At 36.8% G+C, this 15,254-nt stretch overlaps 1 protein-coding gene across 2 annotated transcripts in view; it reads left to right on the top strand.

The window, feature by feature from the left end:
• The window catches only part of usp53.L (ubiquitin specific peptidase 53 L homeolog), a 39,666-nt gene that overhangs the window by 8,436 nt on the left and 15,976 nt on the right, over positions 1–15,254 (top strand). For both annotated transcript variants that reach the window (XR_005967015.1, XM_018251658.2), the window contains exons 2-9: positions 1,959–2,051; positions 4,581–4,715; positions 6,932–7,045; positions 7,141–7,223; positions 9,464–9,569; positions 11,143–11,289; positions 13,067–13,216; positions 14,037–14,205. Coding sequence is in view for 1 of the 2 variants with exons in the window: in XM_018251658.2 (XP_018107147.1) it covers positions 1,959–2,051; positions 4,581–4,715; positions 6,932–7,045; positions 7,141–7,223; positions 9,464–9,569; positions 11,143–11,289; positions 13,067–13,216; positions 14,037–14,205 (997 nt within the window). In the remaining variant the exon portion in view is untranslated. The remainder of the gene's footprint in view (positions 1–1,958; positions 2,052–4,580; positions 4,716–6,931; positions 7,046–7,140; positions 7,224–9,463; positions 9,570–11,142; positions 11,290–13,066; positions 13,217–14,036; positions 14,206–15,254) is intronic.

Raw genomic sequence — 15,254 nt, forward strand, 5'->3', positions numbered from 1 at the left:
TCCTTCGCGAAAGATTCGGCCGAATACCGAATCCGAATTTGCATATGCAAATTAGGGATGGGAATGCAAAACCTTTTTTACTTCCTTTTTTTTTTTGACAAAAAGTCATGCAATTTCCCTCCCCACCTCTAATTTGCATATGCAAATTAGGATTTGGTTCGGCCTGGCAGAAGAATTCGGCCGAATCCTGGTGAAAAAGGCCAAATCCCGAACTAAATCCTGGATATCGGTGCATCCCTAACATTGTGACTTCTCTTTTATGATGTGACCAAAGCTTTTCTAACAAAGTAGAAATTGGTCAGAAGGCAAACTGGGGGTGAACTGAACATGAGCTCCTGGAATGTTACATCTCATGTCTCAAAGTGTGTGTCATAGGTGGTATTTGACATGTGTGCAATAAATTTCTTGCCTGTCAGTTGTCAATAATAGTCGGCACTTTCCCCACTAACAAACTTCACCAAGGAAACGCTAAGCTACAAGATTCCCAAGTGTCTAGTCGCATCTGGTACTTGCCCATGTGGCTTGTCCCACAGGAGGCTATTAAAGGGGTTGTTCACCTTTGAGTTAACTTTTAGTATGATGTAGAGTGTGATATTCTGAGGCAGTTTGCAACTGGTTTTCATTATGTGAGGCTTTTGCGTTATTTAGCTTTTTATTCATCAGCTTTCTAGTTTGCAATATTACCTATCTGGTTGCTAGGGTCCAAATAACCCTAGCAACCATGCATTGCTTTGAATATGAATAGGAGAGGGCCTGTATAGGAAGATGAGTAATAAAAAGTAGCAATAAAAATACATTTGTAACCTTACAGAGCATTTGTTTTTAGATGGGATCAGTGACACCATCATCAAAAGCTCTTTCCTGTTCCATCATATTACAGCGGGCACAGATTTATTGGTGTCCGCTGCCAGTTTCAGTCCAATAAAAGAAAATCTTGGAAAATATGATTTTCCGTTTTCCTGTTCCTTTACATTGAAGTGGGTGTCAGTACATTTGTGCCCACTGCCATGTCAGTCGAGGAAAAGAAAATATTGGTAAATTTGATATTCCCTTTGTTTGAATGAACAAACTCAGCTTCTCTCAGCTACAGCCTGTTAAGCCTGAGATGTGCACACAGTGGAGAAAGGCTGCATCTGTTTAAATCTGTTGTGTGCATAGTGACATAAATAACTGCAATCTACCTATCACTGCACATGGGCTTGTGTCTCCTGCCTGAAATCTGCCTGTGTGTAGTGTAGTGACAGGTGTGGATCACATTCATTCCTGTCACTACGCACTTAGGATGGATGCAGACCGGAGCAGACTCTTTTTTCCTGCACACTGCATGCCATATAATTGTGAAATAACAAGCATCTCATTATACAGAGGATTCTCAGTGTACAGCTGATTTGTTTTGATTGTACTCATATGAATCAGGAAGTAGTACACTAGTATTATTATATATGACTTTTTTTAGTTTTTGATTTTGCCCTATTTAGAGCAAGAAATAGTAAAACATTCATATTTCTTAGTTAAAATACAATATATTATGCTCAGCACAAGCCCTATTCTTTGTACTAATGTTGAAAAGAGGGTTATACACTGCCCTTTTATATCCAGTAAAAAGTCAGATCTAATAATCCACCCTGCTGCACTCAAAACAGAGTGTACATCAATGGCCTGTAAACATTTCTGCCATGTCAATTTTTGTTTTTTTAGAAGGCAGTACGTGACAGGAATATGATATTATAGTTAGGGTTAGGGAGACGGTAAAGGTTAGAGGAATGTATCATTTTAAAAGGCAGACATTAAAAAACAGCAATAAATCTGAGACCAGAATGATTACAGTTTAGATTACATACATGGGAGAAATGGCATTTTTAATTTGTATGCTGATGATTTTAAGTACTGTTCGATCAATTTATGCCCAGTTTCTACGTAATCTCTTGGATAACATTTATTTTGTTATTAACATAAAGGTGCTGTGGCAGCTGGACATTTTTCGACGCAGTTTACGCGGACTCACTGGACACGTTTGCTTAGGAGACGCCTGTATATTTTGTGCATTAAAGGTAAGTTTTTATACTAATTAAGAATACGAAGTTTATTATAATTAAGAAAATTTGTTTTTCTTCATAGAGAATCATTTAAATTGTGTGGCTATTAAATAAAACACAAATATTGGGATTCTAAGATACTTTGCACATGCACTCAACAAATTGTATTGCGCACAATGAAAAGTAGCACGTTATTTCTAATATTTTAAATGTGCCTTACGTAATTTCGGGTGTTTAGCGTGCACTTTATACTTTCTGCGCAACTGATTTGGGGCAATTGATGCAGGGCTTTGAGGGAACAACTGACTGCAGGGAAAACTTCTGCAACTGCATTTGCAGACTTACATGAGCCCTATGGAGTTTTTAATCATTCTAGGTAGAAACACATTTATAATACAAACCTGTTTTACATGATTCAAATTGAACATTGGTGTGTGCCTCTTTAAGAGATGGGCAGCCTTCACTATTCAAACTCTTAGATCCGCCCCCTGCAGCAGTGTGTGGAAGGTTGCCTCTCCCTGGTGTATCTGTATGTTGTTTATCAGTGCACTGTATAATAATGGTTCTTTGGGTGCGGAAGTGTTTTCAGCCTTTAGTCATTGTGAAATCTAAAGAATGTCTACAGGGAGCATTCAATTATACTTGGCACTTGCAGGAGATGTCATACCTTGCTAAAATAGAAGCAGATAGGTGTTCAAGCTCCTCAAATCCACAATAGAAATATAGATAGAAATAGAAAATATCAAATACGTTTTATGAAGTTTTTCAGTGAGTTACAGTTTTAATTGTAAAATTGCATTTATTTTTAAAGGAACAGTTCAGTGTAAAAATAAAAACTGAGTAAATAGCCTATGCAAAATAAAAAATGTTTCTATTATAGTTAGCCGAAAAAGTAATCTATAAAGACTGGAGTGACTGGATGTCTAACATAACAGAACAGATTACAACGTCCTGTTTTTCAGCTCTCTAACTCTGATTTAGTCAGTGACTTTAAGGTAGGCCTCATGGGACATAACTGTTCAGTGAGTTTGCAATTGATCCTCCGCATGCAGCTCAGATTCAAAAGCAACAGTTATGAGCCATGTGACCCCCCCCCTCAAGTCACTGATTGATCAGTGGAAACCAATAGAGCTGCAAAGCAGGAAGTAGTGTTCTGGCTATTATGATAGACACTCCAGCCTTTATACATTACATTTTTGGCTAACTAACTAACTATATTGAAAACCATTTACCCAGTTTTTATTTTTATACTGAACAATTCCTTTAAAAATCGTTGTGAAGTAACTTTATCCTTAGGGGTTAAATGCTTAAAATCCAGTTTTCTATTTCAGTTTAAGGGTTACTGCCAGATCACAGCTTTTTATAATACCATTAAACTTTTTTGTTGTGTTACACAATCTTTAACAAGTTTCTATTATATGTAAATGCAACAGTATCCTACTTCTTCACGCATTAATATGGTAAAGGTAAACAGGCCTCTCAGACAAGAGTATTTATTATGTCTCATATGGTGCAAACTGTAAATTATATTGTGAAAAAGTACCCCCTCTTGTAAAATATAAGGATATTATAAGTTACCAAAGAGTTCTATGGCCATATAAAAGCATTAGGCCAAAGGCAGATTTTTTTATACAGGTCATGGAACTCCGAGGTGACTTCTAATATCCTCATATTTTGCAACAGGGGGTATTTTATTTATTATAATACACAAGTTTCAGCGAGTCATGTGACAGAAATGACATTACTAAGCTCTAATTATAACAGATGACATCACTAAGCACTGTTTATAAAGATATAATTTACAGGATATTCATGGCTCTTGTGTATAAATCATTCTAAACTGTGCATTTTAAAGGCAGAACATGACATTTATAATTCGAAGACATGCACGCTGTTAGTACTGTCTCTTTTAACATTCCCAAACCCCTCACCCCCACACCGCTGGTACACTATCACTGCTCTGTCATCATCTGACCGTAGCGTGTCTCTCCTAGGGGGTTATTTACTAAGATCCGAATGCCCGAAATTCCCCAAAATCCGAAAAATTCGTGATTTTTTGTGTTATAATAGGTTTAAAAAAAATCATGAATTTTTCGGAATTTATTAAACCCCGAGGGCTAAAAAGCCTGAATATAAAACAACGGCATCTCAAACCTGTCCGGGTTTTATAAAAGTCAATGGCAACAGTCCCATCGATTTTTGGTTGTGTCGGGGGTTTCGGGCAATTTCATTATGTTTTCTGAGCTTTCGGAAAATTTGTGAAATTCGGAGCACTTCCCGCAAAGGTAATTTTCGGGAAAATATAATAAGCGTGGAAAACCCAAGCGGGTTAGATCGGAGTTTGTAGCATCCGATATTGAGATAAATTCGGACCTTGATAAATAACCCCCCTAGTGTCCGCCCACCCCAGTCAGTTTAACGTTCCTTCTCCTTTTAATAGATGCATATTTGAAGAGTATTGCAGGATTTGTTGAAACACTGCTCCTTGATTTCACTCTGTAAACCTAGTGGATGACACAGTGCTATTATTTCTATTCTGTCCAGTCCATATTTGCACAGTTTCAAACAAGCCGAGAGAAGGTTCTTCCATCAGATGCTATGAGACATGCCCTTGCAGAAAGCTTCAAAGATGAGCATCGCTTTCAGCTTGGCCTTATGGATGATGCTGCTGAATGTTTTGTGAGTACTTAATACGTTTACTACTTAAACTTTGGTGGAAACTTGAAACTGCATATGTTATGTCATTTTTTTTTAAAGCAAAATTGGCTATTACACAAAAAGTGAAGTTGTTCATTTTATTTTGAAATGAAGTGCCTTGCATAATTTTTCACCCCTTGGACTTTTACAGATTTTGTTCTGTGGCATCCTGGAATTAAAATTTATAGCATTTGTAATCTTAACCATTTAATTTACACAATACACTTTTTATTGACACAAAAATGCAGTCACTATTCAGTGTTTGGTAGAAGGACCATAATAGCTGCATGTCGTTTTGAGTAAGTCTGATTGGCAAAAATTGCTGTCAGGTGGGATGGAGATCGGGGTTATTAGCAGTTTCATATTGAGGTCAGTGTTTTGACTGGGCGACATCGTAGCCATTAAAATTTTTGGTTTTAAACCACTCCATTGTAGTGTTGGCTGTGTGTTTATCCTGCTGCAAGATCTTGAGTCACATTGGGTTACTGCTCTTGGGCAAACATAGTGCCTTTTATTACATATGGGGGATAGGGGTCTATTTATCATGCTGTGTTAAAAGTGGAGTGAAACATTAACCAATCAGAACTTTGCTTGTGTTTTCTAACTGCCAGTGTTTTACTCCACTTTTTACACAGCATGATACATTGGCTCCATAATGGCCAAAACAATTCGGACCAGTGAACCACATGTTTCTAGACATACCTTCTGGCAAATCCAAAGTCCAGTTGTCTGACTTAATTTCTATATGATTGATGTCTGTCAATTAATGGCCAGAACATCACCTGATTTATTTTAACTACTTTATTTAAATTGAAAACGAACAATCTTTCGTTGTACAAGGAATATAATCTGTGTGTCTACGGCCAATTTAACTCCATCCAGCTGGTGCCACTCCAGAACTTAATAGCAGACTTTTGCATAATATATATATATATTCTTTATTTTCAATATAGCAGTTACTTTGATACCCCTTTGGTTATCATGCTGCTTGTTTGTTTAGACATGTTCTCTAAGAAACTCTGGGGTCTTCCAGGCATGCTGTTTTTATTTTGAGATCATGTGACATTTGCACACAGGTGGACTCCATTCAACTAATTTTGTGACTTCTAAAGGCAGCTGGTTGCACCAGAACTTATTTAGGGGTTTTATAGCACAGGGGTATGTGAATACTTAAACAATCAAGACTTTCTCTTTTTGATTTGTAAATGATGTGTTTTGTTTTTTGGCACTTCAAAGTTATGAACTGTTTTGTGTAGATCAATGATATAAAATCCCAAACTAACCAATTTTTATTCCAAGTTGTATCACAACAAATGTGGAAAAATCCAAGGGTATGAATACTTATGCATAAGGCACTGTAGAAAATTTGAACAATGCATTGGTCATAAAGTCAACAGGTTTGGAAATAAATAAGATGATATATTGGCCCTGCATGTGCAGGATGACTGGAATATTTTAGGTCTCACCATTGGAGGCAAGACAACACAACTTCTTCAGATCTTCCCTCCCCTCAGACTAGTTCCACATCACTGAATTCTGTTGTCTTGGTTAGGAGGTAGACATATGAAGAATTATGCCACAATAGTTAGACAGGCTCATCAAGTGTTTTCATTTCCCGTGCAGTGTGCTTTGGCCACTATCCAAATTCTTGGATACCTTACCCCCTGCTAGCACGACTTGGCAGTGGGGACTGAATTAAATAAAAGTGTTAGGTTACCCAGATATAGACGAAAAAATTTTCTTCAATACAGGACATGGAGATCTCAGCCACACCACAGTGAAAAATATTTAATTTGGTATGTTTCCGTAACGTGTAAGGTAAAAGTTGGGTTGCCATTTTACTGAGTGCAAAATATCACAGGGTAGTAATAAAAAAAAAAAAAAAAAAAAAAGTATTCTGGTAACCATGACAGAGTGAATTAAAACAAGGGTGTAGCTCTTTTGGAATGCCTGTATACAGGCTCTGGTGGCCTACTTTGGATTCCTTCAGCTTGGCTCCTGTCTATGGCTGTTTTCAGCTGTCATGAGGTTGAAATTCAGAATTCATGGAATCTGCTGCAGGGGATTGAATTAGTAAAATGCAGTACAAATAAAAAGGACATTTTTTCCCACTGATTATGTCTTTGTGTTGCATATATTACCTACTTCTATGTCTAACCCTGTAAAAACCTTATTCACTTTTTTTGTGAACTTTGTAGGAAAACATATTGCAGCGGATTCATTTCCATATTGTGCCAAACAGTGAAGGCGATATGTGCACTTCAAAATCTTGTATCACCCATCAGAAGTTTGCAATGACTCTTTACGAACAGGTAACGCTTAAAGTCCTTAATATACAGTATAGCATGTATTTTCTCCTCCCAAAGGACATTGCTTTATTCATGGGAATATATTTCTTTTCTTTTAGAGTGTTTGTCGCAGTTGTGGAGCCTCCTCTGACCCATTACCTTTTACAGAGTTTGTGAGATATATTTCTACAACAGCGCTTTGGTATGTCTTGAAATTGTTTTTATTATTTTTTTTTGGCATGATTCAGCTGGAGCAATATCTGCATATATATGGATTCTGTTTGAGTAATGGCACACAGGGAGATTTGTCAATGGGAAACCCTACAATTGCACCTTGTTCTGTTTATTGACAGGCCTGTGCATTTTGGAGCAATTCCCATTAGGCATGATGACAAAGTGAAACAAATGTACTCTTATATCAAAAGAAATGTAATGGCTCTAAAGGCAGTTCAAAATCTTCTATGTGTTCTGTGATCTCTCGGTTTGGAAAGTTTCAGACCTGTTATAGCAGCAGCTTTAAGGGGATGTATAAGATCCTTGACAGCTTAAAAGGTGCTCAACGGTTCTTCAAGTTCAGCAGCCACCTAAAATGGCCAGATTGCTGGTAGCTGACAGAGTCTTAAATGTGACTCCGGTTGTTTCTTGTACAATGGTGAAAGGGCCCAGTGGGGCCCAAAAAATTGCATTTCACCATATTGGACAGTGCTACTGTTTTTTCTTTGTGCATTGTATGTGACTTCAAGAAGTGTCTCACCTTAAAGTTAACTTTTAGTATGTTATAGAATGGCCAATTCTAAGCAACTTTTCACTGACCCCCATCTGAAAACAAATGCCAAGGCTATACATTTATTGTTAATGCTACTTTTTATTGCACCTTTCTATTTATGTGCTCTCCTATTCCAGTCTCTTGTTTAAATCAGTGTATGGTTGCTAGGGTTAACCTAGCCACCAGATTGCTGACGTTGCAAACTGGAGAGCCACTGAATAAAAAGCTAAATAACTTAAAAGCCACAATTAATAAAAAAAATGAAAACCAGTTGCAAATTGCCTCAGAATATCATGCTCTACATTATACTAAAAGTTAACTCAAAGGTGAACAATCCCATTGAATAGAAGTATTAAGCTTGGTCAAGATAAGTGAGCTCTCCACATTTGTATTCCTTGACTGTTGCCAGAATTTTCTAACATTTGCAGTCTAGTGTTTCTGGGTGGGAATTATTGAGAAGTAAGAGAGCTACATTTGCAAGATTCATTGTTTTAGAAAATTAAGTGTCAATTGGTCAGTGTTATTTATTTTGCTTAATGAGGATATTTGAAAAGTGTTACCTTTAGTTAGGGGTGTTCTCATATGCTCCCCCCCCCCAAAAAAATACCTTTCACTGTTTTTTTTGTTCTTGGGTGGCAGGAAATTACATCATCATACTTTATTTTAAATGAGTCAGAGGCATTTTAAGCCTTTATTAGTAGTAAGGAGTTTCTCCCAGTAACCGGATAAAATAGAAAAAATAGTGCAGTCATAGTGATGTGGGGGGATTTGAGCATGTTAATATATTCTTTATGTTGTACATTTTCAGTGACTCAAGTTGAAACTGCACCATGTTATTTAAGTGCAGAGTTCTGAGAACCAGCATATGTTCTTACTTCTGGCTGCTCTGTTATTTTCACTGTCTGCTCTGTGAGAAATTGAGTAGTTACCTTTTAATGCTTGACCTTAGACAGAATAAATTTCCTGAAACTTCTTAGTCTTTGAAACATAAGCTTTCTCCAGTGTAACAACTGGGTGTCTGAAATGTTAGCGTGAAAGATTAGCCAGGGTATTACACGGCCTAAACGCATCTCTAATAACTGACTCTGTTTTGCCCAATATTTATAATATATTCAGGCTGTCAGGCTGTATTACAGATTGTTACAAAATGCTCATGTACTTTACAAGCTAGAATGGCCATTGTGCGAAAATGCATGGGATAGCAAAAACGTTTTATAATTGTATGGATATAAACGAACACCATTAACTAGACTTCATTAAAATATTAAACACATGATTACTATTAGGGTCTGGCACACTCAGTTCTTTAATAGACGAACCAATTATCATATACTTCTATGTATCATTATCATTAATACTACTATCTTGTTGTCCAACAGGCCATGCACACAGACAGCAATGAGATTTTTGGCAAGGTCACCATCTGAAAAGATGTGACTACTGTTATTCCAAGACTAGCTGCACACATACAGATATTTTTGAGTGAGATTTTCTATCACAAAACCATTCAATACACAGAAAGTGTTTAATATATAAATATATGCCCGATCATTTATTCAACACACACACAAACAGTTCATCATACAAAAAGTTCATACCTGCCAAAAATATTATGAAATGTTTGAGTTTCTAAACAACACAAAGTAAATATTGACTGTTTTCTCTGATTAATTTAGTAATGAAGTTGACAGAATGCTGGAAAGGCATGAACGCTTGAAGCCAGAAATGTTTGCTGATTTACTTCAGGCTGCTAACACCACAGATGATTATAGGAAGTGTCCGGTAAGCAAAACAAACAAATTACACTTGGCCTCTTAGAGGTGGTTTTTCTATTTGAACCATATGCTTTTTTGTTGCAGTATCATTACAAGGTTTGCTTAATTGTTAAGGGCCAGTGATTAGAATATACCTAATTTCCGCTACATTTTATTAGCCAAATGACATCAACAAGGTTGCAACTGTTTGGTCAAATAACATGATAAGAAAAAAAGCCTAATATTCGTCCTTTCAGTTCTTCTAGTAGACACATGCATTTATTGTGGTTATTTGTTTTCAGGTATTGCAGTTTGAATAGTCACCAAACAGTGAATCTAATTTTCAAGGCATTCCTGCCAAATTGAGTCACAAAAGACAAAACTGCACAAATACAGTACTACCTTTATGACCTGATTTTCAGATGCAAAGATATATAATGTAGCATAGCTTTGGGGGAAGTAATGTTCTCATTCATTTAAGAAAAAAAAATAGAGCAACAATGACTGCATATATGCAAAGGGATTTAGGCTTATGTGTAATCATCGTCTAAGTGACTTCTAGGACTCCCTGCTTTGTGAGCCATCCACCACAGTTCTGGCAATATGTATGCTACATTACCAAGGAGAGATGTTGGGCCTATAATATTTCAAAATACAGTAATCCTCCAAATTCTGGGGTGTCTGTTCATCTTTTTGAATAAGATTCTATCCAAACTGTCATGCCCATGCTCTTTTTCCACAGGTAAAACATTCTAATATTGATCATTATATACAGTGCAGAGGTAACGGATATCGTTTTACCTTATAAAAAGATCTTAACAAGAATACAAAACTGCAATATGTTACTTACCGGTATTTGACCCCCCCGTATGTAATAAAACACATATGTTGCCCTGTAGCAGTAACCCCAAATAATAGATGTTTGCTTTTAAACAGGTGACCACTAACCTCTACCTGCTGATTGCTTACTATGGGTTACTGCACCTAGGGAAACTTAGTGACTTTTTTACTTAACCCTATAAGTATTCAAACACATTTTCACATTTTGTGGCATTAATAGATTAAGGCTTATGGAGTGAGCATGCACCACTGTTCGTGCACACTGTTCAGAATGTTTTCCACTCTTCTTCCACGTAGACTTAAGTTAGCCAAAAATGTGCTGATAAGTACTGCTGACAGACCATGTCAGCAGCTTGTTTTCCCCAAATGTTTAGTCCTTGCTGATGTAAAGTAGCCCTACAGCATGATGCTTTCACTTCCATACTGGGGTTGGGCTCTGCACAGCACTAACTACCCCACTACTGGCTGGCAAGTAGGTATAAGGAGACTAGACCATCTTTACCTGCACCCAACCAAAACCTTTGGTTCTAGCACAAACATGTCTAGGCTGCCCATTAGACCTGTGGGTATCAATCTAACCCCCTGGCTAGGAAAAAATACATTTTTAAGAAGGACAGTGATCCCAAACACAAGGCCAAATGAAATTGGAATGTCTCAAAAACAAAAGGTGACTGTTTGCTTTTCAAGTCACTGTATATCTTTGTGTTCCAAAAACTTGCAAAGTATGTTACATGTTTTGTCCTATTTATGTTTTCATGCAGAGTAACTGTGGCCAGAAAATTAAAATCCGCCGTGTGCTTATGAACTGCCCAGAAATTGTTACTATTGGCCTGGTTTGGGATTCCGATAACTCAGACTTAACTGAAGATGTTGTACGAAATTTGGCTACTCAACTTTATTTACCTGGGGTAAGGAATGACACTGCACTTCTCTTTTTAGTTATTACTTAATAAATACCTGTTTTAATTATAAAGTGTGAGAAAGGTAGCATATGAAATAGTTTTTTTAACTGAAATTGAGCTGTTAAACTACAGCTCCCTGAACTTTTTAACAAGTTATTTTTGCATGGCAATGGGCACAGGGAATAATCTCCATTCCTGCAGAGCCCAGTAAAATGGCCCCTCCCTTCTAAATGGAGAGGCCTTTTGCGTAGGTTATTACTCATTGGTTATTCGTTGGGCTATGGGTGCTGCAGTTAACCTTGAAACTGTCAAAGAAAGAGGCTTATAAGACTCTTTTTCACAAGCCAGTTATTTGAAATATCTAAATTAATTTCCAGGGGATACCTTTTTAAAGGAATAGTTCAGTGTGAAAATAAAAACTGGGTAAATAGATAGGCTGTGCAAAATAAAAAATGTTTCTAATATAGTTAGTTAGCCAAAAATGTAATATATAAAGGCTGGAGTGAACAGATGTCTAATAAAACAGCCAGAATCCAACTTCCTGCTTTTCAGCTCTATAACTCTGAGCTAGGCAGCGACTTAAAGGGGGGCCACATGGTACATTTCTGTTCAGTGAGTTTCTAATTGATCCTCAGCATTCAGCTCAGATTCAAAAGCAACAGATATGGCCCATGTGGCCCCCCCTCAAGTCTCTGATTGGTTACTGCCTGGTAACCAGGGTAACCAGTCTGTGTAAACCAAGAGAGCTGGAAAGCAGGTTCTGACTGACATGTTATACATCAAATCATTCCAGCCTTTATACATTGCATTTTTGGCTAACTAACTATATTAGAAACATTTTTTATTTTGCACAGGCTATCTATTTAGCCAGTTTTTATTTTTACACTGAACAATTCCTTGAAGCTTTTAGTTCACTTTTAAGTAGAATGCAATTAATAATCAAATATACTCTTCCCAGAGCAACTAACTCAGACATACAGTTATTCAGCTTCTATGGAAACATAAAAGCAAAGTTTGCAATATAAAAAATTGTATTTATAATGTGTGAAGAGTGAACACAAAACTTTTTTTTTGGGGGAGAGGGGAAAATAGGGAAAAGAAAGCAGCTCAATAATTATTTATAAAAGAATACCCACGAAGTAGCTCAGAATGTTTGTGACATGGCTTTTGAGAAGACCATGTAGCCAAACATTGTGCTAGATTTATTAAAATTAAACTTACTAGTGCTAAAGTGGGTCAAAGGCATGTTAGTCTGCCAGTTACTGGTAAAGTAAAATGCTCCTTACATAAGGGGGCTCAACTCCTGGCATTTTTTTTGCATTACATTTCATACTTATTAAAGGGTTAGTTTGGTTTAAACTTGAAAATCAGATATTAATGTGGAAAATATTCTGTCTGTAAGTACTTTCTATAGCTTTGCACGATACACAATGTGAACACTGCTTTGAACCTGGTTGACTATTTAACCTTCTTCTTATTAGTATTATTCTTCATTAAAACAGCACTGACGTATTATGCAAACTATTTTCAACTGGTAACAGTTTCTGCCCCTGTGAAGCTTACAATATAATTTCATAATTACACTAGGGACCATTGTACTCGAAGCCAGTTAATTGCCAGTATATATTTGGCGTGTGGGAGGTGCATTTATAAGAAACTTATGATCAAAGCTCTTAGCAGACAACTTTCACTGCAAAGGCGCACTGGAAGAAAATACTTTTTGATTTTAAATCAAGACAAACTACTGATATTTGGCATGTAAAAGTTGCATCTTTTTCCACAGCTGTTTTTTAGGGTTACTGATGAGCAAGCCAAAGAAAGTAGACTTTACCTAGTGGGTATGATCTGCTACACGAGTAAACACTACTGTGCCTTTGCCTATCACACAAAGAGTGCCAAGTGGTTTTTGTTTGATGATGCATCCGTAAAAGAGGTAAGTCAGTCTTCTGACTCTTCACTGTAACTGCCACAATCAATTCAGCCACTGAATGGTGATTTAAGTTGTACATTGCAACCTTTATAGTTTCCAACCCTGTCCACTTTCACCACCTATTTGCACCTGGACCTTTTTTGCAACAACTAGTCTAAAAGGACTTTTACAGTAGTTTCCATGTACTTATTTTTTCTGTCTTAGAAGTTGTATCCCTTAAATACAAAAAGCTGGAGTTATATACACGTTACTAAATTGTGAAAACAAAGGGGTTGTGTTGTTAAGATGCAATGATTTCAGCCCTTGTTGCTATCTTCAGGCAAGGTAGATAAATCAAAATAACATCATTATGGCATCACCTAACAAAGTCCTGATTTCACCTGCTGCTGGAATACTATTGCTAATCCTTCAAGGTTGCAGAGGCTTCTGTGGCTAGATTTTTAATTCAAACATATCCATAGTAACCATAGTAAGGACAGAGAAATGTTTTTTTGTGAAAAATCCTTAACCAACAGCAGAAGTATGAGTTGTGATAGATCACTTTGGGGTCTATTTATCATAATGTGTAACAATTGGAGGAACGTCTCAACGGTGATGTTGCTTATAGAAACCAATTAAAATTCAAGTCACCTACAAGTTGGCAAACAAAAGCAAAAAAACACCAGTGATAGTTTGCTCTAATTTTCACACAGCCTGATAAATTGGCCCCTGCTCTTAAGATAAATGGATTCATTATTCCAATACAGCAGGTCCCTCTCCGAAATGATGTTTTTATTTGGAAAAGCATCCACTGTCTATAGATAATATATTGTCCTTTGTTTAGGTTGGAACAAAGTGGAAAGATGTGGTCACCAAGTGCATTCGGTGTCACTACCAGCCTTTGCTTCTGTTTTATGCAAATCCTGATGGCACAGCAGTAACAAATGAGGATGCACTGAGGCAGGTTCAGCATTGGTCTCACTGTAAGAGAGAGTTTCATAATGAGGAGACAGGTGAGTGAGCTCAAACTTGTCTTGGGGAATATGTTTGTGGTATGTTGTGGTTTTCACAAGGACAGGCATGTTGGGCACCAGATGGTGTGTAAAGAGATTTTATTGAATGTGAAACTGTGTCTAAGGTAAGTTAGTGGGCCAATTACTGGTAAAAATGTAATGCTGCTAACATAATTGGACTCAATCTCTTTAACCATCAACTCTGCGCTGGCATAAAAATCTTTATGGGTCATGCTTATTAAAGGGTTTGGCTTGAAAAGTTAGTATAATGTAGATATAAGTATTTTATTTGAAACTGATCTTTATATTATTTTCTTGGTTGTTCTGAGGCTCTTTGTCTTAGAATGTTAACTGCTATATAATGAAGCCCTACCAAGAAGCTTATTGTTAACATAGTAATAAATGAGGTTTGAAAAATACCCATACATCAAGTTCAGCCTCTACCTAACTGCTAGTTAATACAAAGGAAGGTGGAAAATTCATCTGAAGCCTCTTCAATTCATTTCTGCCTCCAAGAAGGCAGTCCGTCTAGTCCCTGGATCAACTTTGTACTAAAATTTAATTTCAGTAACTTCATATTTTTCATCCATCTCTTTCAATGTATCTTGTATGGTGCCCTTGTATATTCATTTCAAAAATGTATCATATACTCTTTAAGCACCTCTTCTCCAGCGTAAACAGTCCTAACTTGGCCAACCTTTACTTATGAGACCTTTTATACCCTGTTGGCTCATAAAAATGGTTGTCCTCCTTAATGCTATTACATGCCATAGCATATTCTCTATTTGGTTATCAAATGCTTTTTACTGTCTAAATAGAACTGCAGCACATGAATGATGACCCTTTCAAAGGCTTACACCATCAAATGTATTGGCCAAGACTTAGTTGTGTCCCTTGCACTGTAGAGTACACTATGTTACATTTTCTTCAGTCTTGTGTTGTTACAGTGTGACCTTAGCCTTGCAGTCCATTATCACCAACTGTATTATTCAGCAAAATCCCTCGATTAACAGTGATCTATTATGAAGGATTTCTTTCTTGGCTTGTTT

The sequence above is a fragment of the Xenopus laevis genome, chromosome 1L (assembly GCF_017654675.1).
Source record: "Xenopus laevis strain J_2021 chromosome 1L, Xenopus_laevis_v10.1, whole genome shotgun sequence".
Lineage (NCBI taxonomy): Eukaryota > Metazoa > Chordata > Amphibia > Anura > Pipidae > Xenopus > Xenopus laevis.